The sequence below is a fragment of the Sus scrofa genome, chromosome 3, assembly GCF_000003025.6.
Source record: "Sus scrofa isolate TJ Tabasco breed Duroc chromosome 3, Sscrofa11.1, whole genome shotgun sequence".
In the NCBI taxonomy this organism is placed as follows: Eukaryota; Metazoa; Chordata; class Mammalia; order Artiodactyla; family Suidae; genus Sus; species Sus scrofa.
This window is the reverse complement of record NC_010445.4, coordinates 28,637,821-28,663,738: the sequence shown is the minus strand read 5'-3', so window position 1 is coordinate 28,663,738 and position 25,918 is coordinate 28,637,821. Positions and strand designations below refer to the sequence as shown.

Genomic DNA, 25,918 nt, shown 5'->3' with positions numbered 1-25,918 from the left:
GGGCCGAGTACCACAGCACAGGTAAGGGGTGATGCTTCATTCCTGCGTGCGCTCCAGGCCCTCTGCCCCAACCTTCCCTGCACTCTGACCGCAAAACCCTCCCACTTCTCATGAGTGGATCCCAGGGAAAGAGGAGACAGGTGAGATCCCCTCTGGACCACAGTGAGTTTGACAGAAGCAGGAATAGGGAGTACCTAGATAGTTGGCCATGGAGATGAAGCACAGTCCTGTGATGTAAGCATCATAGCCTGCCTCGTGGAGCTGTTCGGAAGCCGTGTCATAACTTGGAAAACCTTCTGCACTTTCTAAAGAGGAAAAAGAGAGAAAAAAAAAAGTTTTCCCAAGGTCATCACAAATCATGAAGACTGGTGAGCGCACTGCCCTGCCACATCCCAAAGGCATTAGTCTGTGCTGTAGAAATACCCTAAAGAAGCAGAAAAAGAGCTACCTGTTTCTTTTTTCTTTTTTTCTGTCTTTTAAGGGCCACACCCACAGCATACAGAAGTTCCCAGGCTAGGGACTGAATCAGAGCTGCAGCTGCCAGCCTACACCACAGCCACAGCAACAGGGATCCAAGCTGAGTCCGTGATCTACACCACAGCTCACAGCAATGCCGGATCCTTAATCCACTGAGTGAGGCCAGGGATCGAACCTGCAACCTCATGGATACCAGTCGCGTCGGTTAACTGAGCTACAACAGGAACTCCAGGCTACCTATGTCTTAATTCTCTCCCCGCAGGACACTGAGATAACAGAGTCACCGAAAACGAGGGCTTTGGTCCCGACCAGAGAAATGCCTCCGTTACATTATCAAAGACTCAGCCACTGTCCCCCTCGCTGCACTGATGGTGCTGCCGACAAGCACGCACCACTTGCACTATGACCATGACTCCTCTTCTGACTCTGGACTAATGACTAAATAGCATGGCCTCTGGCGTCCCACTGCCTGGGTTGGAATCTTGGCCCCACCGCTTATTTTCCCGGGGAGCCTGGCCTCTGGGCCTCCGTTCTGGTAGAGTGGAGATGGAGAATCACGGCTCCCTCATGAGGCCTTTGTGAGGCTCCCATGAGCTCATGGAAGGAAAGCTCTGACACAGTGCTTGGTACCCAGTAAACGCCCCGTAGGTAACCTTCCCCCAAAGCAAAGGTCTCCGATCGATATCGGCTCCACTCAGTACTGGCCTCTGCTAGGTCTCCAAGCTCACAGATCTAAAGATGAAAGCACAACTCTGTCCGAAAATAGATCAAAACTCGCTGTCATGCTGCCCTTGGAACATGGGGCCACTTCAGAGGAGAGCCCGTTTTAAAACAGGCTTCTTCGGTCACATGCATAGACACAGATGCCGAAAGAATGAGGTCTAAGAGAAACCTGCTTTAGAGTAAACCCTCTGCCGGAATAGTACATGGAAATGACAGGATAAAACTGTAACTCATAAATAATTATTTCCGAGAACCACTGTGGAGGTGAATATCAAAAAGGTTACAACAGGATGAAAAGCATGAGTGGAAACTAATACTGAAAAGGCTGTCACTGTTTTTACATCAATACAATGCTCTTTGAGCAAGAATTCTTTAACCTCCGTAAGTATCAAGTATTAGATTTTAAGCTTTATAAAAGTATTTTAACATGAAGGCCAATTAAGTCCTATCCTCTCTCACCAGCTGGACCACATATTTCCCAGATCCACTAGTGCCATTGTGTCGTTATAGAAAAGGTCCAGGTGTCCCCACTAACCCACTACCAGCCCCCACCCCCTCTTCTTACTCCTTTTTTGGACTATTCCAGAAAGGGAAGCAAAGAACTGTAACCTTGGCTGCTTGAGTACCTTCTGCAGTCAATTTCTGAAGCTTTAGTCCTATGATCAATGTCTTGGGAAGTTTGTAGGCTACAGCTGGTGGAACGTGAGTCACCGTATCAGCAGCATAACTACGCTAGGAGGAAGCAAGGCAAGCACAGCTGGAAGGGTCACCAACTGCCTGGGTAGGGGCCGTGGCCAGACTTGGCAAAACACCTCTGCCCTCAAAGAACATTTCTCCTTATTCTGGTTTTCCTCTCGTCATCGGTTCTGCACCTAAGCCAGCTCCTTCCTCATCAGCAAACCCTGTTCTTGGGCTTTCCAGAGACAAAAAGTTTATTTTCATCCTACCCCTGGCAATTAATCACCAACTCTTTGTCTCCACTTAAACAATGCACCATAAAAAAGAAAGACACTGAGTTTGGGGAGTATTCCAAGCATTAGGAAATAAAAGTCCTGAGGCTTTAATTGCTAAACTTCTCCACGAACAGGCCCCAATCCTACTCACAGAAAACAGATGCAGGATTAGAAGACTGCCTTTACTCCGAAAACAGTAACTCAACACAGGGCACGGGCAAGTTGTTTGAGGGAAAAAAAGTCTATAAATATACACAGTTTCTAGAACGGTTTCAACATTTCTTCTACAACAGACACCCGTAATTAGCACCAAGAGTTTGGGGCTCTTCAGGATCATTTTATCTCCTTACCAACTTTAGGAGGGTTGAAAGGCGTCTCTTTTAACCGCTTTTCCAATTCTGCGAGGGACGTGTTGTTAATGATATCCTACAAACCAGTAACAGAGAATGATGAGCCGGCATCGTCTCAGGGAAGCACATATTAAAGAGATTCAATGAGCGTCAGGACAAAAAACCAAAGCATCCAGCACTGCCCCCTTGTGTTCCCTAGAGAAACACAGGAGCGGTTATTCAAAGTGAAAGAGAAACAGCACATTTAATTTCAAGCATATGGAGGGTAGATCCGTACGAAAGGTTTTTTACTGATGTGTTAAAGATCTACAGTCCTTTAGCCAGAGAGCTATACGGCTCTGGCATTCATTTCACTCAGTTATATAAAGTCACTTCAGAAGCAGCAACTGATTATACTTTGACCTGAATTCCCTTGATTAGAAAATATATCCAACATATATAAAATAAGGAAAAGAAATGAAGAAATGTATGCATGTGTAATCTACTCAAAAATATATTATACATTTTTTTTTTTAAAGGGCCACACCTGAGGCATATGGAAGTTCCCAGGCCAGGGGTTGAATCAGAGCTATAGCCGCCAGCCTACACCACAGCCACAGCAATGTGGGATTCAAGCTGCATCTGTGACCTATAGCTCATGGCAATGCCGAATCCTTAACCCAATGAGTGAGGCCAGGGATTAAACCCACATCCTCATGGATAGAAGTCAGGATTGCATCCACTGAGCCACGGCGGGAACTCCCAAAAATACATTATATATTTTAATATTAAAAATTGAGGAGTTCCCGTCGTGGTGCAGTGGTTGGTGAATCTGGCTGGGAACCATGAGGTTGAGGGTTCGATCCCTGGCCTTGCTCAGTGGGTTGAGGATCCAGGTTGCCGTGAGCTGCGGTGTAGGTCGCAGACACCAGACACGGCTCGGCTCGGATCCTGCATTGCTGTGGCTCTGGTGTAGACTGGCGGCTACAGCTCTGATTCAATCCCTAGCCGGGGAACCTCCATATGCCGCAGGAGAGGCCCTAGAAAAGGCAAAAAGACCAAAAAAAAAAAAAAAATTAAAAATTGACATTCGGAAAGAATAAAGGAGAAAAAAAAAAACATAATTCCACCACCCAAAGACAATTGCTTTGTTTTTTGTTTGTTTGTTTGTTTTCTTTTCTAGGGCTGCACCCTCGCGGCATATGGAGGTTCCCAGGCTAGGGGTCGAATCGGAACTGTAGCCACCAGCCTTTGCTAGAGCCACAGCAACGTGGGATCCAAGCCACGTCTGCGACCTACACCACAGTTCACGCAACACCGGATCCTTAACCCACTAAGCAAGGCCAGGGATGGAACTGCAACCTCACGGTTCCTAGCCAGATTCGTTAACCACTGAGCCACGACAGGAACTCCGACAACTGCTATTCATATTTTGATATATTTATTTCTAGTCTTTTCTCAGGTTCTTTTTTCCATTTTTGTTCTTTTTTTGTTTGTTTGTTTGTTTTTTTTTTGGATGTATCTGAAAATGACATTTAAGTAGACCAGAATTCCACAGCTCTTTGTGGCAATTCAGAAAATTTCTAAATATAGCATAAGCAGTGTTGATAAGCCGACAACGGCAACAGTTCAAAATTTAAAAATACCTTAAAAGGTTGTGTGCTGGCCATCAGTTTCGTATCCAAGAGTCTAAAAACAAAAGAATTTTTAAAAGGTAAACAGAATGGCGAGCAATTTCCAAATGTCCTTCACACAAATGAACAGGCTATTGTCTTCGAAGTGGACCAGGGAATGAAGCACGCGAGCTGTCCTGACCAGCGCTGGCATCTGCTGCGTGAGGCTGAGGACGGGTCCCCACCAGGAACTCCTTCCAGAGGCCGTGGGAAAGGCCACACCCAGGGCACAAGCTCTAGACGCGCCTGCACCCTGACAGCGCAGGGGCTGCGTGACCTCAAGCCTAAGTTAAACATCCTCACGTGCTGCCACACAAGGCACACACTGCGGCGGGCCTAACACTCCCAAGCTCTTAGCATCTCCTACCGCAACCCAGATTCGTACAGCATCATTTCTTGGAGGGTCAGAATCTGCATTGGGCAGTTCTATCCTATCGAGTTATTTCTGACTATTCTGATTCAGAGACTGGGTTACTAAAAAAGAGAGAGAGAGATTAATAGGAAAACGGTTTCTTTCCACTCAAATGTGAGCACTGCAGATAACAGGATGGAAAGAGCCCGGCTGAAAGAGCACCTGTCCACCATCCGTCTTCAGATGGGTTCTTGCACACGGACCCTTGCCCTGTGGGTCCCACGTGGCTGCCGTGTGACCTGTCGGAACAGCGATACTAACTGTGGAAAACACTAACGGGTGAAGGCGCTGACTTACAGTTGAGGAAAACACATTCTCTAGCCAGACACTTCTTGACCAACTAGAGATACTTTCCAGTGCACATACTCAACTATATGCAACTTTATATCCAACTGTTGCCAATGTGTAACTGAACACCCTGGACCAGACACTTCGCTGTGACAGGTTCACCTGACACACAAGAAAGTCAACAGGCAACTCGAGAAGACCTCACCGGGATGTGGGATAAGGAAAAAAGCAGCTGCCTGTCCATTTTCACCCTCAGTTCAAACCCCGATTTTTACGTGTTTTTTTTTTACGGGGGGGGGGGTGTCTTTTTAGGGTCACACTGCACGCAGCATATGGAAGGTCCCAGGCCAGGGGTCAAATCGGAGCTGTAGCCACCTGGCCTATAACCACAGCCACAGCAATGCCAGATTCAAGCTGCATCTGTGACCTACACCACACCTTGTGGCAACGCCAGATCCTTAACCCACTGAGCAAGGCCAGGGATTGAACCTGCGTCCTCATGGATACCAGTCAGATTCATTTCCACTGAGCCACTATGGGAACTCCTGATTTTTAGGTTTTAATGACAAAGCCAATCATTAGCTGTAAAAGCAAACTTTCTCCAAGGTGGAGTATAAAGCCATTTCCCAGCTGACATGAACTAGATCATTGTGGTGATCTAATGGTTTTAATAAATTACTGTGTACCTCTTTGTATAGATACCCTGATGATTGCTTTTTATTTTATTTTATTTTTTGGCCACTTCTGTCATGCAGAAGTTCCCGGGCCAGGGATTGAACCCCAGTCACAGCCATGATAATGCCAGAACCTTAACCCACGGAGCCACCAGGGAACTCCCCCTGCCAATGACTGTTTTAAAGGAAAACAAACCCTCAAAGAACGCTTACCTGGGGAAAACACATGTTGTCATCTCCTTAAACTCATTTAAGTCCTGAAACACAAGAGAATAACCTGTTATGCCTTTACTAATACACTCCCAGCATTTAAAACATAAATAGCACAAGTCCCACAGCTCTCTTCTCAAACAGTGACACCTCACACAGGCCCTGTAAGCTAAACTGCCAGGCCCATTTCTCGCCAATAATGACTTTCTAAAAACTGAGGCAGTTTCCTCAGTGATTGGGAATGACATGACCTGAGGTTAAACTTCTGCATAACCAAAATAGACAAATATTTTATGGCTGAAGTGGGGGGGGGATTGGCTTCTATTATATGCAGAAAACTGTCTCTATTACACGAAGCATCCTGATTGTAGGGCTAGTGGCGTTATTTAAACATAAAATGGTTCGCGCGGGAAATGGACATACTGTAAATGAGGTTCGACTTTTAATGGGGACACCTTTGAAATATGGATTAAAATAGCCACAAACAACACCGACGTTCCCCCACACACGCTTCTTGCTTTCACCACTCAGGAAACTGCTAAATGGCACCCACAGCAAGTGCCTAAATTAGAGAATTCATTTGCCCAGCTGATGGGATCAGGAAGTCTCGAGCTGAGAGGAGCTGGCTCTCATTTTAAATTACCTCATCTACATACGTAATTGCCACATGACGCTGTGCAGTCACACTCCTGACCCTTCCCAACTGCACTTCTCTTCGGCGTCATTCATGCTTCGCTGGAAGCTGCCATTTCCCATTAGCTTTTCAAGCCGAAAAATACGGGCTGCGCTGAGCTAGCTTGAAATATTTACCAGCTTTTCAACGGCTGTCGTTAAATGAGTGACCAATACACAAACAAGCGGTTTCACTGCTAAGGCCAACAAAAAGGCCATCAAGACTGTAATCTCTCAAGACTATTACGAAGTCTCCGAAGCAGGAAAAAATTAGAGTTATGGCAACTTCCAGGGCGTGTAGCAGAGTTCTTAACCAGCACCTTCTAAAAGCTCATAACGAAGCACCAAGAGCACTTTTAACAAGGGACTCTTCCCTAAAAGCCTGCTTTGAAATACGGAGTCTTGGAGGTGCCACCGTGCGTGGCTCGGCAGCAACGAATCTGAATAGCATCCATGAGGACGCAGGTTCGATCCCTGACCTCACTCAGTAGGTTAAGGATCTGGCATTGCCCTGAGCTGTGGTGTAGGTCACAGACACAGCTTGGACCTGGCGTTGCTGTGGCTGTGGGGTAGGCTGGTGGCTACAGCTACTATTCGACCCCTGGTCTGAGAACGTCAGAAGTACGGTCCTAAAAAGACCAAAAAAAAAAAAGAAAAAAAGAAAAAGAAATATGCAATCTTTATATATTTTTAAGTGCAATGTTTGATACCAGTGTAGGTAAGAGCTCAATCATTTTAAATAAGTTTTCTCCTTTATTCTCGTTACTTCTTCCAAAGTAAATGGAAAAAACCACCTTCTCCCTCTGACAATGACAGAACGAACTCAGGTCACTTTAGTCATAAAAGAGGGATGAAATTACTTATTCTAGAGTTCCCATCGTGGCTCAGCAGAAAGGAGCCTTACTAGTATCCATGAGAATGGGATTTCCATCCCTGGCCTCGCTTGGAAGGTTAAGGATCCAGCTTGCCGTGAGCTGTGGTGTAGGTCACACAGATGAGGCTCGGATCGGGTGTTGCTGTGGCTCTGGTGTAGGCTGGAAGCCAGAGCTCTGACTCAACCCCTAGCCTGGGAACTTCCATATGCTTCACCTGCTGCTACCTGGAGGAAAAAAAAAAAAATCACTATCCTAACCCACCTTCCACTTTGCAACAAATCATACGCTCTTTCCAGCAGAATGTGATTCAAAGCCAGTTATAGTCAAGATAACACGCATTAAGTGCCAGGCATTTAAATACAGACAATAAACAGGATACACTCCTTGGCCAAGGAGCTAGTCACCTAGAAGGAAAAGCAGAGAAAGCTGTAAAGACAAAATTCATGCCAGAGACGAGATACACAGTTCTGTGGGAGTTGAGAGAAAGATCTCCTCTTGGACCAAAGGCAGCAGGCAGAGAAACATCCCAGAAGAGGTGGGAGCTGCGCCTAGGGAAGGTAGGTAAAGCGGAATACAGCTTGAAAAGCTAGAGGAAGTTCAAGTTGAAGGAAATTACATACCAAAACCACAGACAAGTAAAAACGCAAACCACTATGCAGGGGGTAAAATGAGCCAGTCTGGCTGAGAATAAGGACAGTAACGAGTGACTTGACTACATGAGAAGGCTGGGCCAGGTCACAGAAAGCTCGATATGCCAGGCTAAAAAGAACCCACTGTATAGAAAAAACAAAGAATGCGGAATTAATTTAGAATTTTGAGCACAGTCAGTGATGTGAACAGAACCATACATCAGGAGATTATAAAACTGGCACAGTTGGAAGGTAGATGCTCATTTGTTTAGTTAATATTTAATGCCACCTACTTGCCAAGCTCTGTTGGTGTTTTTCAAAACACCTATAAACACACTATTAAATACGCCTTCCTCTTTCCTTACATAAAACTTCGCTGCTTTAAAGGTCAAAGAGTCCCGAGAGAGGCTGCTACTATTTGGTCAACAGCTGATCTGAAATTCACATCAGCTCTTTAGATTTGCACAATGCAAATTCACACCTAACACGTTTGTTTGGAGACTCACAACTAGGAAGGCTTTGCGTCCCAGAGGGTGACACAGCTTTCATGAAAAAATGGGGACAACCTTAGGTTGCAGAAATGGGACAAGGAAAGCAACAGACCCGCTGTATTCAGAACTGGGCTGTGTCAGACTTTTCCAAAGAAAAGGAATCAAGATGCTGATGGAACAATGTCCCGTAAGAAACGTGAAGAAACTGACGCTTTGCAGATGTACACATGACATTGAACTCTAAATGAGGTGACAGCCAATCCAGGAGTCATAAAAGAATAATGTGACCGTAGTTTAAAGTGGGAGGGGGGTTGGAAAACCACTGCCTTGGAGGCCAAATCCGGCCCACCACCTGTTTTGAATAAAGTTTTACTGGAACAAAGCCACACCCAGGTGTTCACACACTGCATTCTACGGCAGGCTTCGGGCTACACAGCAGTGTGGTGTTACACGTATTGACAGAGACTGTCCAGCCTGAGAAGCCCCAAATATTTTACTGGGCAGCTGAAGCTCTACTTTGACCCATAGCCTGGGAACTTCCACATGCCGTGGGGGTGGCCCTAAAAAGATGAAGGAGGGAGGGGAGGGAGGGGGAGGAAGGAACTGTAGAGAGAAAATCAAAGCCAGGGGAGGACCAGTGATGAGAGACCAATGAGACGCAGCCACGGCAGTCAGGGAGCAGAGGGGACAGCAGAGCAGATCTTTCCTGAGGAGCCAAAAAGTCCGTGCTGTGGTGCACTGAAACCGCTTGGCTCCAAGAGTAAGAAAACAGCAAGGTCGACAGAGAATCTAAGGAGCAGCCTCGCAAGAAGCAGGCAAGAATTCCGTACGACCTGATTCAGTCCACTCGGCCTCCAGCACAGCCCCTTCAATGGCCCGGCTACGGCTCACGTCAGTGGTACCAAACCAGGGGACCACACCTGCAGCTCAGAACCCTGCCCACACTAACTCAGCACATCACTGGTGACAAGACGAAACAAAGGTTGAACTTTGCTCCACTGATTGCAGATGACTGAAGATCCCTCAAAATGGCTTGGGGGACCTCTCTGCACAAACATACAACCAGGAGCTCCCACTGTGGTGCAGTGGAAACAAATCTGACTAGTATCCTTGAGGACATGGGTTCAATCTCTGGCCTTGCTCCGTGGGTCAGGGCTCTGGCATTGCCATGAGCTGTGGTGTAGGTTGCAGAGGCAGCTCGGATCTGGCGTTGCTGTGGCTGAGGTGTAGGCCGGCAGCTGCAGCTCCGATTCGACCCCTGGCCTGGGAACCTCCATAGGCCGTAGGTGAGGCCCTCGAGGCAAAAAACGAACAAACAAAACACACAAAAAGCCCTAAACAACCACACCAGGGAGGTGGTCCCTCGGGGACCACACTGCAGACAGGGCAAAGGCATCCCAGCAGAAAACACTTTCTCAGGAATGATGCTGCTCGAATCGTGGGGCGGACAAGTCACTTACCGCAGGCAGAGGGCAGTAGAACTGATGAACCGTGTGCATCACGTCCAAGAGCATGTTGTGTCCAATGACAAGTTTCCCCTAAAAAAGCCAAGGTTAGGAAGGGTCCTCTTGGTACAAAATTACACCGGGGCTTGCGAGCGAAACGCATGGTTCGGTGCCACGAGGACTTTGCACGACACGTACTTTCTGACATTAAAAATACATATATACAAAGATACACAAATGCAGAAGAAATGTGGAGCTGGCCGCGTGCCTCTCCTGGTATTAAAGTACAGAATGCAGAGCCAAAGGGCCAAATGATTTTGATGGCAATGATCTTTTCCCTCTGATTGTTACTCATCTCGCCGCCTTCAAGAATCAAAAGCGGTAAAATTTTTTTTTTTTTTTTTTGTCTTTTTGCTATTTCTTGGGCCGCTTCCGCGGCACATGGAGGTTCCCAGGCTAGGGGTCTAATCGGAGCTGTAGCCACCGGCCTACGCCAGAGCCACAGCAACGTGGAAGCCGCGTCTGCAACCTACACCACAGCTCACGGCAACGCCGGATCGTTAACCCACTGAGCAAGGGCAGGGACCGAACCCGCAACCTCATGGTTCCTAGTCGGATTCGTTAACCACTGCGCCACGACGGGAACTCCCAGAAGTGGTAAAATTTTTATTGAAGAGTTTAAAAAAGTAGCCGAAAATGTTAAGCACCTTGAACTGTCAAATAATTTGTGGACAACTCCACACGTCTATTTTAGGAATGGATTCTTTAAAGAAACTCATTCATTTTTAAAACATATATTGAGGGAGTTCCTACTGTGGGTCAGTGGTGGGAACGAACCCGACCAGTATTCATGAGGACATGGGTTCGAACCCTGGCCCCACTCAGTGGGTTAAGGATCTGGTGTACCCGTGAGCTGTGGTGCAGGTCACAGATGTGGCTCAATTCCGTGTGGCTGGCTGTGGCAGAGGCCAACAGCTGCATCTCCCATCTGACCCCCTAGCCTGGGAACATCCATATGCTGCAGGTACAGCCCTTAAAAAAAAAAAAAAAAAAAAAGATAAAAGATAAAAGAAGATAAAAAAAAAAGAAAAGAAAAAAAAAGATAAAAGATATATTCATAACAACATAACAATGTTAAACAGTAAAATAACTAATTTCTAATTATATTAAATAGGAGTTTTCATTTCTTTCATCACTTTGTCAAAATTCATGAGGTTTATTCTTAAATATGAAATTCACTGCTTTTCAACCAATGCAGTACAAGAGCAATAAATGAGCCAATTCTGATAAAAATTAAACTACCAAAATGGAACATTAACTTAGATTAACCATTTGTAACATAAAGCATCTGGTCTTTTCACTACGTCCCAGGGGACCTACAGAGCAAGGCTCCTTGACTCAGAGGGCTAAACACACCTCTTTGAAATAAATAATTCTACACGAAATCTGCCAAATCTCACAGACAAGTCGTCCTTGGGGCTCACGGTGCGGGTATAGTATGAAAACACCCAGCAGTGACTAAACCACAGCGATACGCAAGGTGGGACACAAACCCTCAAAGACAAACCCAACTGTACTATCAATGAATCCCTCACCCGCAGGGAAGGAGGTTGGGATGCACAGAACTATGAAAACAGCAGATAATAAGAACTTGCATTTTCCAGTGTTGGAGGCAAAAAAAGTTACAAATAAGAAAAGAAAGTAGGGACGTCCTCTTGCGGCATAAGATCCAGCACTGTCACTACAGGGGCTTGGGTCGCTGCCATGGCGCAGGCTCTGTCCCTGGCCCAGAAATTTCCATGTGCCATGAGTGTGGCCAGGAAACAACAACAACAAAAAAAAAAAAACTAGAGAAGCCACTGGAAGTTTCCATTGCAGCTCAGCAGGTTCAGAACCTGGCTAGTATCCATGAGGACGCGGGTTTGATCCTTGGCCTCACTCAGTGGGTTAAGGATCCAGCACTGCCAAAAGCTGCGATGCAAGTCCCAGATGCGGTTCAGACCCCGTGTTGCTGTGGCTGTGGTGAAGCTCTGACTGGACCCCTAGCCTGAGAACTTCCACATGCTGCAGGTGCGGCCCTAAAAAGAAAAAAAAAGTCTGGATCACTAATACCCAGGGCTTCTTTTGCAGTATGCTTTGCAACATGAACTACCAAGAGGCAGCAGAATACTACGAGTTACTCTGCAGAAGAAAGACAACAGAGAGGAAAAATAAAGAGAGGCACAGCAGGCTAAGGGGTCTGCATGTGTACCAGGCAAACACTCCCAATCTTGGAGAAGCTAAGTAAACCATCACAGTGGTTACAAGAGAGCTCAAAGCCCACCGCTGCCCCGCATCCCTGTATTCCAGAGACAACCCCGGTGCAACCAGCCACTGATCTGAAGCTCAGTGATATAAGCCAACGCTTGTATCAGAAGCTCCCCTCTGCCTTTCTGGACCTGTAATCCAAGTCACTTCTCCAGAGACCCGCAACTTTGCTTCTCCGGGCTCACCCAACTTTCCATCCCATTCTGATATCCTCACTTGCTTTAGAGAAAGAGTCCTTGGGGAGCCCTCCTCCGGCACAAAGCTCTCTAAGGTCAGTTCATCATCTCTCTCCCTCCCCATCCCCCCAAGGACAGCAGCCCCCTCCCCTCAGGTGCTCCTGCTGACAAACCTGCCCCTGAGGACCAAACAGCCAGCCCTTCCCCCCGGGGTACAGCCTTAAAACCTCCCTGAAGCTCAGCATCTAAGGGACAAGATGATTCCCCCTCCAGAGAGCCAATGCCTTCTGCCAAGGCCACCGACTCAAGGAAAAGAGTCTCGGACTCCAGGCAATTCAGCATCCAAGCGAGTGGCCTGACTTACACGTGTCATGCACAAACCACCACTGGCCAGTTTAGCTATGCCAGACGTGGAAGCCTCTTTTCGGAGAAGACTCACCAAACAAGGGACAACGTCCACCATACCTCAGCCAGAGCTGTCTGGCGCATTTACACAGATGGTCGACACTTTGTTAAAATGTATCAAATGTGACTAAGGCTATGAGATACAAGATTCAATTATGCAGAAGAACGCAACACAATTATTTTTATCCTCTAGATTCTTCTAATTAAGGAATAAAATGCTTCAAACACTGGATTGTTTACCCTTATGTTCTGTAGTTTGTAATTCTACTTCTTACTGGGTTTGGTTTTTTTTTCAGCTGCACCCAAGACATGCGGAAATTCCAGGGCCAGGGAGTGAACCCTTCCCACTACCGTGACTGGAGGGAGCCGCAGCAGTGGAAACACTGGATCCCTAACCTGCTAGGTCACCAGGGAATGCCTTCTTATTGGTTTCGAAAATAAAAAAAATGACAGTTTTCATGGGGCTACATAATGCCCTCCAAGGACCATCCTCCTCACTGTTTACGAGAAATGCTTTCTGGAAAAAAAACGCTGGAAATCAACTATCATAAAATTTTTTTAAAAAAGTCATAAGCTTGGAGTTCCCGTCGTGGCGGAGTGGTTAACGAATCCGACTAGGAACCATGAGGTTGCAGGTTCGATCCCTGGCCTTGCTCAGTGGCTTAAGGATCCGGCGTTGCCGTGAGCTGTGGTAAAGGTTGCAGATGCGGAACCTGCGTTGCTGTGGCTCTGGCGTAGGCTGATGGCTACGGCTCCGATGAGACCCCTAGCCTGGGAACCTCCATATGCCACAGGAGCGGCTCTAGAAAAAGTAAAAAAAAAAAAGTCATAAGCTCTCAAACAATATGGAAAAATGTGAACAAGGACAAGTTAAGTGAAACAGCAAGATGAAAAATTACTTATATGTGATGACCATGACTATAAAATAGGTTGACTGTTCACACGGAGTAAGTAAAAATTGTAAGAGTTATGTTTTCAAAAAGTGGGTTGGATATAATTCAGCAGTTATGATGTCACAATAGGCACATTACAACAACGGTCTATCTTGATGAAGTTCTAACTTCTCCTTCCAGACCAGGTAAACATTCTAAACGTGACCAGATGACTAATTTGCAATGATAACTAGGCATTTCCCTTAACTGTTATGTTTAGGAAATTAATTAAAAAGTCTGGTCCACTTACCGAATTAGCAATGGCATGAATGACTCTAGAAAATCCCACAGCATCTTTCAGCTCTTCCTAATTTAAAAACAAAACAGAACAAAAAAACTATTGACATAAACATATTCCTTATTTGAATGGGTTAAAATCTAGGCCAAAAAAAACCACTGCAATTTTATATTGAGTTAGATACTTTAGTTTCATGTGCTTTGAGTCTATCACCTCAAACAACTACACTTGAAATGATCCACGAACATACCTTTCCTCTGCTTTAGTAGCAAATTATTCATCAGTTTCTAAAATAACAGGGCTGGAGTTCCCGTTGTGGCTCAGTGGTAATGAATCCAACTAGTATCCATGAGGATGTGGGTTCAATCCCTGGCCTTGCTCAGTGGGTTAAGGATCTGCTGTTGCCGTAGCTGTGGTGTAGGCCAGCAGCTGCAGCTCCAATTCAATCCCTAGTCCGGGAACATCCACATGCTGCATGTGGAGCCCTAAAAAGCAAAAAATAAAAATGAAAAATAAAATAACAGTGTTAAAGTGTACCCATCACTTCCCACCATCTGCTGAAGTCTCCAAGTCTATCAAGCTGCCTTAAAAACACAAACTTTTAAAAGATGCCACCTGCTGGCCAAATTCAATACTGCATCCAATTCTGACACGACCCACCCAGCAGTTGACGGTCAAATCAAGCATTCTCCGACTTTTTTTTTCCTGGTCAAATGTATGTTCATAAAAACTTTATAGCACGGCACTGAGACCCATCCCTTCAGTTTATTCTCTCCTGTTTTCCTGCCAAGGGTGCTTAAAGCAGCTCCACTTTGCTCCTACCTTGAAACCCCTTCCTTGACTCTAAGCTCCATGCAACCACTCACCCTGTCTCCTCACAGCTAAATTAGAGCCGTCTCTCCACTCAAAACTTCAGTTTACCTCCCAGTGACCTGCAAGCCCTCAGCTCTCCCACCGCATCCTCACTGAAGCTGCCCCCCTCCTTCTACTCTAGAGCCTAACACGCCCTGGAGGGGATGCAGAGAAGCTGGAACACTTGCGCCCTGTCAGCGGGAATGGCAAGTGGTACCATCGCTGTGGAAAACGGCCAATGCGTGGCGGCTCTTCAAAAAAATTAAAAATAGGATCCCGATGTGATCCAGCAATTCCATTCCTGGGTATTTACCCCAAGAAACTGAATGCAAGGACTCAAAGAGATACTTACACACCTGCGTTCACAGCAGCAACAGTCACAAGAACCAAAAGGTAGAAGCAACACAAGTGTTCATCAACAAATAAATGGATAAAAGGCGTCCTCCGGGGTAGCATTCCCAGCCTTTAAAAGGAAATCCTGGGAGTTCCCGTCGTGGCACAGTGGTTAATGAATCTGATTAGGAACCATGAGGTTGCAGGTTCGATCCCTGGCCTTGCTCAGTGGGTTAAGCATCTGGCGTTGCCATAAGCTGTGGTGTAGGTTGCAGACTCGGATCTGATCCCATGTTGTTGTGGCTCTGGTGTAGGCCAGCAGCAACAGCTCCAATTAGACCCCTAGCCTGGGAACCTCAATATGCCACAGGAGCAGCCACAGAAAAGGCAAAAAGACAAAAAAAAAAAAAAAAAAAAGACAAAAAAACCCCAAAAAAACAACAAAAAAAAATTAAAAAAAATAAAAGGAAATCCTGGAGTTCCCGTCATGGCACAGCAGAAACCAATCTGGCTATGAACCATGAGGTTGTGGGCTCAATCCCTGGCCTCACTCAGTGGGTTAAGGATCTGGTGTTACCGAGAGTTGTGGTGTAGGTTGCAGACGCGGCTCGGATCCCAAGTTGGCTGTGGCTGTGGCCAGCAGCTGTAGCTCCGACTGGACCCCTAGCCTGGGAACCTCCATAGGCCGTGGGTGCAGGCCTAAAAAGCAAAAAAATAAAATAAAATAAATTTTAAAAATAAAAAGGAAAGGAAATTCTGACACAGGTTATAGCATAGATGAACCAAAAGTACATTATGCTGAGAGAACTAGGCAAGTAACAAAAAGACAAGTACTATATTATTCCACTTATAAGAGGAGTAAATTCACAGACAGGAGGTAGAGTGGTGGTTGCCGGGGACTTGGGGGCAGGGAGAATGGGGAGGGACTGCTTAATGGGTATCCAGTGTCAGTTCTGCAAGTTGATAAGAGTTCTGGAGATGGGCAGTGGCGATGGCTGCACGGCAATGTGAGTGTATCTGAGAGTGCAGCACTGCACACTTCAACGTGCTGAAGATGATTAAGCGTATGGTATACATTTTACTACAATTTTTTTTTTTAAATAGTATTTTTAGGAGTTCCAGTCATGGCTCAGTGGTTAACAAATCCGACTAGGAACCATGAGGTTGAGGGTTCGATCTCTGGCCTTGCTCAGTGGGTTAAGGATCCGACGTTGCCGTGAGCTGTGGTGTAGGTCGCAGACACAGCTCAGATCTGGCGTTGCTGTGGCTGTGGCAGAGGCCGGTGGCTACAGCTCCGATTGGACCCCTAGCCTGGGAACCTCCATATGCCGCAGGTGCAGCCCTCAAAAGACAGAAGATGGAAAAAAGGGGGGGGGGTATTTTTAAAAAGAAAGAAAGAAGAGTTCCCTGGTGGCCTAGTAGTTAAGGATCTGACATTGTCAGTCCCTGCTGTGGTGCAGTTTGATCCCTGGACCAGGAACTTCCACATGCCATGGGCAAGACCAAAAAAGAAAGAAAGAAAAGGAAAAAAACCTACTCCCAAGGCTAAACCCAAGCCACACCTCAGTCTTATCCTACCTCTCCCGGACATCAGACACTGTCAACATGCCTCCTTCCAGCATTCTCTCCCTGGGCTGCTGTCACAGTAACCTCCAGGCACAGCTCCCCACTTCTGCCCACCACTCAAGTGCTGGTGGTCAGCAGGCTCCAACCGGGGCCCCCTCCTTCCTCATGGACCTGACAGGGGCTCTCATCCAGCCCTGGTCTCTGCAGACGACAACCAGGCCAGCCCTCGCCCCGCTCCCGAACCCCAGCTCAACACTCTGCTGACAGGACAACCCACACTCGGATGCCCCAACGACGCCTGAAATCTCCTTGGGTCAACAGCAGAGTGTGACACTTTGTCTACTGCAGTGGGACAGCCTTGCCTCAGGGTAGAACAGCCAGGGGAGGAAGGGAGGCAGAGGCTGAGGGGTGGCTGGGGGGCCATTTCCCACCCACCTTCCTCTCTCTGGGCGGGGGGGGCCCTGCCAGGAGACAGCTCCTCACTGCCGGCTGGGTTCTGACACCTTTCTGCCACCACCTTTTCAGGATGGAGCTACAGCACACGAAAGCACGGAGCTGCAGACTAGAGTCAGGTCCTCGGAGGGGTACCCACAACTCACACCCTTTGTTCCAGTGTCATCTTTCTGGCATGTGGACCAGCTGGCACCTTTGGCTGACCTTCCTTCTCCCAGTGATCAAGTATCTAAACCCACGGAGGTGTGTGGTGTCTTTGCCGATGGAATTCGTCTAGTGTGGCCGTGCTTTATGCATGTGTAAACCTGACATCCTCGGTGGCCCAAGCCCACTCCCGGCCTCCTCCACCTCTCGCCCCGGCCCACCCCCTCGATGGGGACTGACATCAGGCTACCCAGCTGCTCGAGCATCCCCCCCTCCTCCCCTCCTCGTTCACCACCCACACCCAGTCACAGACGCCCCAGATTCCACCATCCACACATTTCCTGACGCTGCCACAACTGCTGCTGCCTCTCCTATTCCAGGACACTCACATTCCTTCACGAGCCCACTGCACACCTAGGGTCTCCCTGCGTCCAGTCTTACTCATTCGAACCCACCCCCCGGGTGACAAGGGATGACAACTGGGGGGAGGGTCCAACAGTGCAAATACAGCCATGCATCCTCATCTGCCGAATCACAGCATCAGAGCTGGGTTTTAGGAAAACCACTAACTGTGCCTGAAGTTAGGCACGGTGATGTTAATTAATCAATGGGCAGCAAAGCACAGTGACACACAATGGGAATGACCATCACAAATTCTTCCTACAAGACTGCTTCACAAAAGTGAAGACCAGCTGACCATAACCCCAGCCTCGCTTTGTTGGCTACGTCTAAATCCTTAGCTGTAAGCCCCCCTCATTCCCTTCTGGGTCTTACCACGGGCTCAATTCTTCTACAGGGGCAAACTATTCACTTAATTGGATTCAACAGAGGATCCACAACTCTGTTGCCAGGTCTCACCCAAAGGAAACGAACATCACTCAATCACCTGTTCTTTGGCTTGTTTCTGCTGCTCTCTTCTTTTGCGTTCTTCTTCATCCACTTTGCTGATAACAATATATCGCTCTTTCTAAAAGACATAAAGCAGACATAGAATTTTCTGGAAAACAACTTGAGTGCCCTTCCGCCCCAAAGTCAGGTTCTGCTACCAACAGAAATTTTAATTTTCTCACTGCAAACACTTCCATGGGCTAAACACACTAAAAGCATTTTGAAATGCTACCCAAAGTTGAGGTGATGCTTTACAAACCAAAATTCAGGCCCCGTATTTTTCCATGACATTTTCCCATGGTTTATTAACACACCTTAACAGACATCAATTATAATTATCAACAAACTGAAAATAAGACACTCCATAATGGCAGATCCCATTGTGGCTCAGTGGTAATGAACCCGACTAGTATTCAGGAGGATGCAGGTTCGATCCCTGGCCTCGTTCAGTGGGTTAAGGATCTGGTGTTGCCGTGAGCTGTGGCATGAGACGAGGCTCGAATCCTGCATTGCTGTGGCTGTGGAGTAGGCCGGCAGTTGCAGCTCCAATTCGACCCCTAGCCTGGGAACCTTCACATGCCACAGGTGTAGCCCTAAAATGTAGAAAAATTTTTAAAAAGACACTCTATAATGAACACTAAGATGCTGCATTTGAACATGAAATGTTACATAGTTGATTCAAAATAAAATTTCTAGGAGTTCCCGCTGTGGTGCAGTGGGTTAATGACCCAGCTTGTCTCTCTGGAGGCAATGGTTCGAACCCTGGCCTGGTGCAGTGAGTTAAGAATCCAGCATTGCTGCAGCTCTGGCGTAGGTAGCAGCTGCAGCTGGGATTCGATCCCTGGCCAAGGAACTTCCAAATACCTTGGGTGCAGCCAAAAAAATAAAAAACAAAATAAAATTTCTATTTAATCTATAAAAATGTTAAACCACTATGTTGCACAACCTGAAACTAATGTAATACCAGAAATCAACTACATCTCAATATTTCTACATCATATTTCATTAACATAAGAAAAAAATTCTGGGTTTTCTGGTAACTTGCCAGATAATAAGAACCTTCTTTCTAACATACTGCATTTTATATCAAACACATCGTAAAACCTCCCGTCAGGAGTTCCCGTCATGGCTCAGCAGTAACAAACCCAAGTAGTGTCCATGAGGATTTGGGTTCAATCCCTGGCCTCGATCAGTGGGTTAAGGAGCCAGTGTTGCCGGGAGCTGTGGTGTAGGTCGCAGATGAGGCTTGGATCTGCCATTGCTGTGGCTGTGGTGTAGGCTGGTGCTGGCAGCTCCGATTCGATCCCTAGCCTGGGAACCTTCATATGCTGCTGGTGCGGGGCTAAAAAAAAAAAAAAAAAAAAAAAAAAAAAAAAAAAAAAACTACAATGTCAGAGTTTGTGATTTATCTTCTAGCAAGCTTTAATTTACTCAATCTCTTATTTAACTAGATATCTGAGTTACAAACAAGAATTAAATTCTAAAGAAGTTCTACAAAAGGAACCCACCCTCAGCCCACCATTACTGATCATGGCTCTATCAGAGCATCCTGGGAGCATGACCATGGCCAAGCTTATGACCGGATTCTAAAATTAAATTTTACTGGGCCTGAAGTTCCTGTCATGGCGCAGCAGAGGTAAATCTGACTAGGAACCATGAGGTTTCGGGTTCGATCTCTGGCCTCGCTCAGTGGGTTAAAGATCTGGTGTTGCCCTGAGCTGTGGTGTAGGTTGCAGACTCGGCTCGGATCAGGCGTTGCTGTGGCTGTGGTGTAGGCCGGCAGCTGTAGCTCTGATTAGACCCCTAGCCTGGGAACCTCCATATGCCACAGGTGCCGTCCTAAAAAGCAAAAAAAAAAAAAAAAAAAACCCATTTTACTGACCCATGTAACAGGAAGTGGTTATTACATGCATACTACACATATCAGTCTTCTGCAATAATAAGAACATACATTTGCACACTTTCAAGTTTACAAAGCATGTTAACTTCCATCCACACATTTGATCGCTATTTTTTATTTTTTATTTTTTTGTCTTTTGTCCCCTGAGCCATGATGGGAACTCCTGATCACCATATTTTAAAAAGCTGTGAGGTGGGCACAGATCACCACTGCCATGCTCATGCCTAATACACAAATGAGGAAGGCAAGGTGTGCAGACGGGAGATGACTTGCCCAATGTCACCTGGCTCCTCCCGAGCAGAGTCAAAGAGTAAACTCTGACGTTCAACCATCGATTGCATTTTTGCATTTGCGTGCTGCTGCATGGGTTTGATGCATTTAATGATGGACCTGGATAATTCCTGGGGTTACCTTTTCAGTTTCCAAAGTCTCAACATGAATGCCTTTGGGATACCTAAAAAAAAAAAAAGAAAATACAGCATCTTAGATGGGACAATGACAGCTGAAACCCTGAGTATTTTAAAAGCCTCTAATAGCTACAACTTCACTACATACGTTTTATTAAGTATGAAATAAATATTACCACGAGGAAGACTTCAGCGTATGCCTAGCCCATAATATTGCAGGTACCCAATGCTTCCCTGTCGCTGCTCTTGTAACAGGAATGATGACAAATTCATCTGTTTAGGGCTTGGGCATCTTCTGACATGTCATGCATCATGTCATGCAGTCAACTCCTTACTACATAATCAAATTTTGCTTGTAAATATAACAAAGCTTACTTCCTAAGTGACATGCTGAAGGTCTTTTTGGATGGTATGGGTGTGCTTAGGGGAGGGCTGAGATGAGTAACGCTGTGGTAAGCTGGCATAATTGGTGGCATCAGCCAAGGAGAAGAATCTAGAACCCAGGTGGAATGTGTTGCAAGGATAACAGAAGACGAAAGGAGCCTGGTAATGACAATGGTCAAAGACAATGCCCAGTATATATGCCACTGGCAGATGTTAATGAAAGAATAAGAACCCCAAACAGGAATTCCCATCGTGGCTCAGCAGGTAACGAACCGGACTAGTATCCATGAGGACTTGGGTTCCATCCCTGTCCTCGCTCAGTAGGTTAAGGATCTGGCGTTGCCATAAGCTGTGGTGTAGGTCGCAGATGCACCTCAGATCCTGCATTGCTGTGGCTGTGGTGTAGGCTGGCAGCTGTAGCTCTGATCGAATCCCTAGCCTATGAACCTCCACATGCCTCGGATACGGCCCTAAAAAGAAACATACACACACCAAAAAGAACCCCAAACAAAGTCAAATGCAAACATCCCTCTGTCCAATTCTGATATCCAATTTTTGGATTTGAGATCCACTTGAAACTTAAACTAATGGAAACACTTCCAGAAAAAATACTCACTCAAAATTTTGGATATTATTTTAGGGGATTCATGGACCACCTGAAACCTACCCATGGTCTCAATGCTGCTTTAGAAAAGGCATTCACCTGAATTATTTCCCTGGTCTTAAAACCAAATCCTTACTGTATCCCTTCCAAGAACGCAAACACTACACACCTACCACAACACCGAAAATCAATTACACATCAATAAAACTTTAAAAAATGAAAAGACAAACAAAAAACCACGACACACCTAGAAGTTAATGGACAGGCCAAAGCGAGCGTTAAAAGAAAATTTTAAAGGCTGTATAGCACCTATGAGGAGCCAAGAACAAAGAAAATAAATTAAGTGGATATTCAGCTTGAGAAATTAGGGGGAAATAATGAAAATAAATAAATAAATAAAGCTCCGCCCAAGGACATAAAATGGTCAAATCACTGAGAACAGAAGAATGTTAAAAATGAAGTAGGAGCAAAAAAAACCACATTTTGTTTTTAAACCGGAGGTCCCTCCCAGAGCTCACATGCATAACACTCAACACTTACTTCCAGCTCAAAGTCTGATAAATCAGTTTTCTTTGGAACCTATAAAAACAAGTGAAAGGGTATTAATTTTGGCTCCTTGCAGGGAAAGGTCACACCAATCAAGCCCTGGCTAGGAGAGACAGGGACGCGACAGGTCCCCCTCCACCCCCCGTGCGAATGACACCAGGATGTGAGGCCCCCTCCTTCGTCTGCACGCTCTTCAGCACCACACGCGGCCCCGAGAGAAGAGGCCCAAGTTCTCGTCTAACCAAGGCATCCGTGCCTGTGGCTGCACCAACAGAGTTTTGAGGAGACAGATGCGCGAAAACACTTGGGTCGAGCTAGTCACAGAGGAAGAGCAATGGAGGCTGTTTAAGTTACCGACTTCTTGAAACACTGATTTTTTTTACTAAGAGAGAGATTAAAAGGATAGACGTTCAGAGGTCCCGCTGTGGCTCAGCAGTAACAAACCTGACTAGGATCCATGAGGATGGGGGTTTGATCCCTGGCCTTGCTCAGGGGGTTAAGGATTCGGCATTGCCAGGAACTGTGGTGTAGACCGCAGACGCGGCTTGGATCCCACATGGCTGTGGCTGCGGTGTCGGCCGGCAGCTGCAGCTCCAGTTTGACCCCTAGCCTGGGACCTTCCACATGCTGCGTGTGCAGCCCTAAAAACAAAACAAAAGAAAACAAAACAAAAAAACCACTATTCTAAGTGAAGTTAAGTCAGGCAGAGAAAGACCATACTGTATGGCATCGCTCGTCTATGTGGGATCTGAAAAACAAACTAAATAATATAACAAAAAGGAAAGAGACTCACGGGTACAGAGAACAAACCAGTGGTTACCGGGGGAAGAGGGAGGGGGGCAGGGGCAAGATTCAAGGAGGGGATTAAGAGGTACAAACTATTACGTATAAAATAAGTCAGCTACAGGGGTTCCCGTCGTGGCTCAGTGGACAATGAATCCGACGAGCAACTATGAGGTTGCGGGTTTGATCCCTGGCCTCGCTCAGTGGGTTAAGGATCCGGCGTTGCCCAGAGCTGGGGTGTAGGTCGAAGATGCGGCTCGGATCCCGTGTTGCAGTAGCTGTGGCGCACGTCAGAGGCTACAGCCCTGATTTGCCCCCTAGCCTGGGAACCTCCACATGCAGAGGGTGTGGCCCTAGAAAAAGACAAAAAAGACAAAAAAAAAAAAAAGTAAGCTACAGAGATATGCTGTACAACACAGGGAATATAGCCAATCTTTTATAATAATTATAAATGGAATATAACCTTTAAAAATTGTGAATCACTATATTATACATCTGTAACTTATGTAATATCATGCCTAAATTATATCTCAATAATAAAAAAAATTTTGAAGGGACAGAAGTAGCCTGGCAGTGCATTCTACTCTTTGGAAGCCTTTATGTCTTAAGCACACCTCGAGGCTAGAGTAATTACGCCACTCTTGAGCATAATTTAAAGCAAAGTTGCACAATTTCTCCCATGGAGGACAAGACAAAGCATTCTTCACTGTCTCGTATACCAGGGTCCCCACTGTGTCAATGCTAAACTTAGTGCTGGAATCTTAGGAACGTACCTCTAATAAAAAGACTATTTATGAAATATGCATGTGTTCTCTTTTTTTTTGGCTTTTTTTCTTTTTTTTTTTTGTCTTTTTTGGCTTTTCAGGGCCGCACCCGCGGCATATGGAGGTTCCCAGGATAGGGGTCGAAACAGAGCTACAGCTTCTAGCCGACACTACAGCCACAGCAACACCAGATCCGAGCCGCGTCTGTGACCTACACCCCAGCTCTCGGCAACGCCGGATCCTCAGCCCACTGAGCGAGGCCAGGGATTGAACCTGCATCCTCATGGATCCCAGTTGGGTTTGTTAACCCCTGAGCCCCAACGGGAACTCCTGAATATGTTCTTAAAAAACCAAATGGAGCACATGTCAGAAATCATCTACCTTTCCAAAAAAAAAGGTCACGTGAAAATATTCAGGGCAACTAACCCAGTACACGGCTCCAGATCCAAGTTCCTGTTTTCTTCACTTTGTAATAAATCTTCTATTTTTTCTCTGAGGAATGAGAATAAAAACACGACTGTCAGTATTACTCAGGCATGAAGTTATCAACCAAGAGAATCATCACACTCAAAAGCAACAGGACTCCAAGAACATATGACAATGTGACTTCATCAAATCGTGTCACAACTTTTTAGTTCAGTACGGCTTCAAGAAAAAAACGCGATTTGGGCATATTCTTTCTGTTGCTGTTATTAATGAGCTAAGTGACAGCGTCTCAAGGATTCATCAATACAAGTGATTGACTTTCTCACTTTCTTAATAAAGCAATGACACTCGTAACGCGACCGAGCAAACCCAGACGCTCTTCCAGCGACATGTCTGCTTGTCAGAAAATTTACCACAAGAGAAAAAAACACGGACACGCTGCAAATAACTGGCTGGGCCTGCATCATTCCTCTGCCTGCCGGGAAACGAGACAGTGGTCCAGGCAGGAGATCCACCCACTTGTCAGGACAGTCTCTGGCCTGGGGACACGTGGGAAGTTTAAGCACAGTGCACAGAACTTGACCGACAATTAATGGCCGTCACTCAAACTCAGACACTCCACAGTTAAACCCTGCCACACACAGCATCACACCTCTGTGTGCACCGCATGTGTATGTGTGTGTGTGTGTGTGTGTGTGAGCACAAGCCTTAGATACAGGTGCCAGCCCTGTCCCAATCCACAGGACCCGATGTACGTTCGGTTTCGGTTTAGGAACTTACACCACTTGGTCAATGAACTTCTTCTGATCCTCCGGAATCGCCACGGGACACTTTGAAGTGTTAGGAGACACGTACGAGAGAGCGCCCGCGCCATTGGACTGTAGCCGCTTCTCATCATACTGCTCTCTTAACTGTCTTTCTTCTTCCTGGTTTAAGTATGGAATTCCTGAACACAGTTTTGAAAAGAATGCATTAGCAGAAGTAAACGTCTAACATAAAAAAACTTTTAACAAACCAGGAGTTCCCATCATGGTGCAGTGGTTAACGTATCCAACTAGGAACCATGAGGTTGCGGGTTCGGTCCCTGCCCTTGCACAGTGGGTTGATGATCCGGCGCTGCCGTGAGCTGTGGTGTAGGTTGCAGACGCAGCTCGGATCCCGTGTTGCTGTGGCTCTGGCGTGGGCTGGGGGCTACAGCTCCGATTGGACCCCTAGCCTGGGAACCTCCATATGCCGCGGGAGCAGCCCAAAGAAATAGCAAAAAAAGACAAAAAAAAAAAAAAAAAACTTTTAACAAACCAGAGTCTGAAAGACTCAGGAAAGACCTACCATGTTTAACTACTGCTTAAGAAATCAAAGGAAAAAGCAAATCATTTTGAAATATGTTTTGTCTGTTTATTCACTCATCCACTCTTCTTTCAACAAACTTGTTTTGGCACTGAAGCTGCGCCAGGCACTGGACCAGGCACCAATGAGCTCACCGTGAACAAGGCAGACGTGTCCTGCTCTGCAGTGAAGGAAATGACCTTAGATATGACAACCAGAGAAGGCCACCAGGAGGGAAGACCCAGAGGGTAAGAATGAATCAGACAGGAAGGAGCTGGAGGGAGAACATTTCAAGCAGGGAATGAGCATAAACACCCAGAGGATGGAAACAGCTTGGAATGTTCCAAAAACAGCAAGGAAGCTGGTGCGACCTGAATATAGTGAGCAAGAGAATGGTGAAATGTCAGGTTGGAAAGGATGTGGTAAGATTACCCAGGCCCTTGAGGGCGCGGAAAGAATTTACTTTATTCCAAGAGCAATGAGATGCCACTGGAAGGTTTTAATCATATTACCTGCTCCATGTTTTTAAAAGATCATTTGACTCCTGGGAGTGAAAGCAGGGAGATGAGTGAGAAGGAACTGGCCACTGAAGTTGTCCAGGGAAGAGATAACCACTTAGATCAGGGGTCAACT

General features: G+C 46.3%; 1 protein-coding gene across 3 annotated transcripts in view; it reads right to left on the bottom strand.

Moving 5' to 3' along the window:
- The window catches only part of PARN (poly(A)-specific ribonuclease), a 185,699-nt gene that overhangs the window by 138,768 nt on the left and 21,013 nt on the right, over window positions 1-25,918 (bottom strand). For 2 of the 3 annotated variants that reach the window (XM_021086564.1, XM_021086561.1), the window contains exons 7-17: window positions 24,740-24,905; window positions 23,960-24,025; window positions 21,981-22,019; window positions 20,457-20,499; window positions 18,144-18,224; window positions 13,922-13,978; window positions 9,867-9,944; window positions 5,743-5,786; window positions 4,129-4,171; window positions 2,504-2,579; window positions 195-305 (exon numbers count right to left, since the gene is read on the bottom strand). In XM_021086564.1, the coding sequence (XP_020942223.1) occupies window positions 195-305; window positions 2,504-2,579; window positions 4,129-4,171; window positions 5,743-5,786; window positions 9,867-9,944; window positions 13,922-13,978; window positions 18,144-18,224; window positions 20,457-20,499; window positions 21,981-22,019; window positions 23,960-24,025; window positions 24,740-24,905 (804 nt within the window). The remainder of the gene's footprint in view (window positions 1-194; window positions 306-2,503; window positions 2,580-4,128; window positions 4,172-5,742; window positions 5,787-9,866; window positions 9,945-13,921; window positions 13,979-18,143; window positions 18,225-20,456; window positions 20,500-21,980; window positions 22,020-23,959; window positions 24,026-24,739; window positions 24,906-25,918) is intronic. The other variant, XM_021086563.1, reaches the window with a different exon arrangement.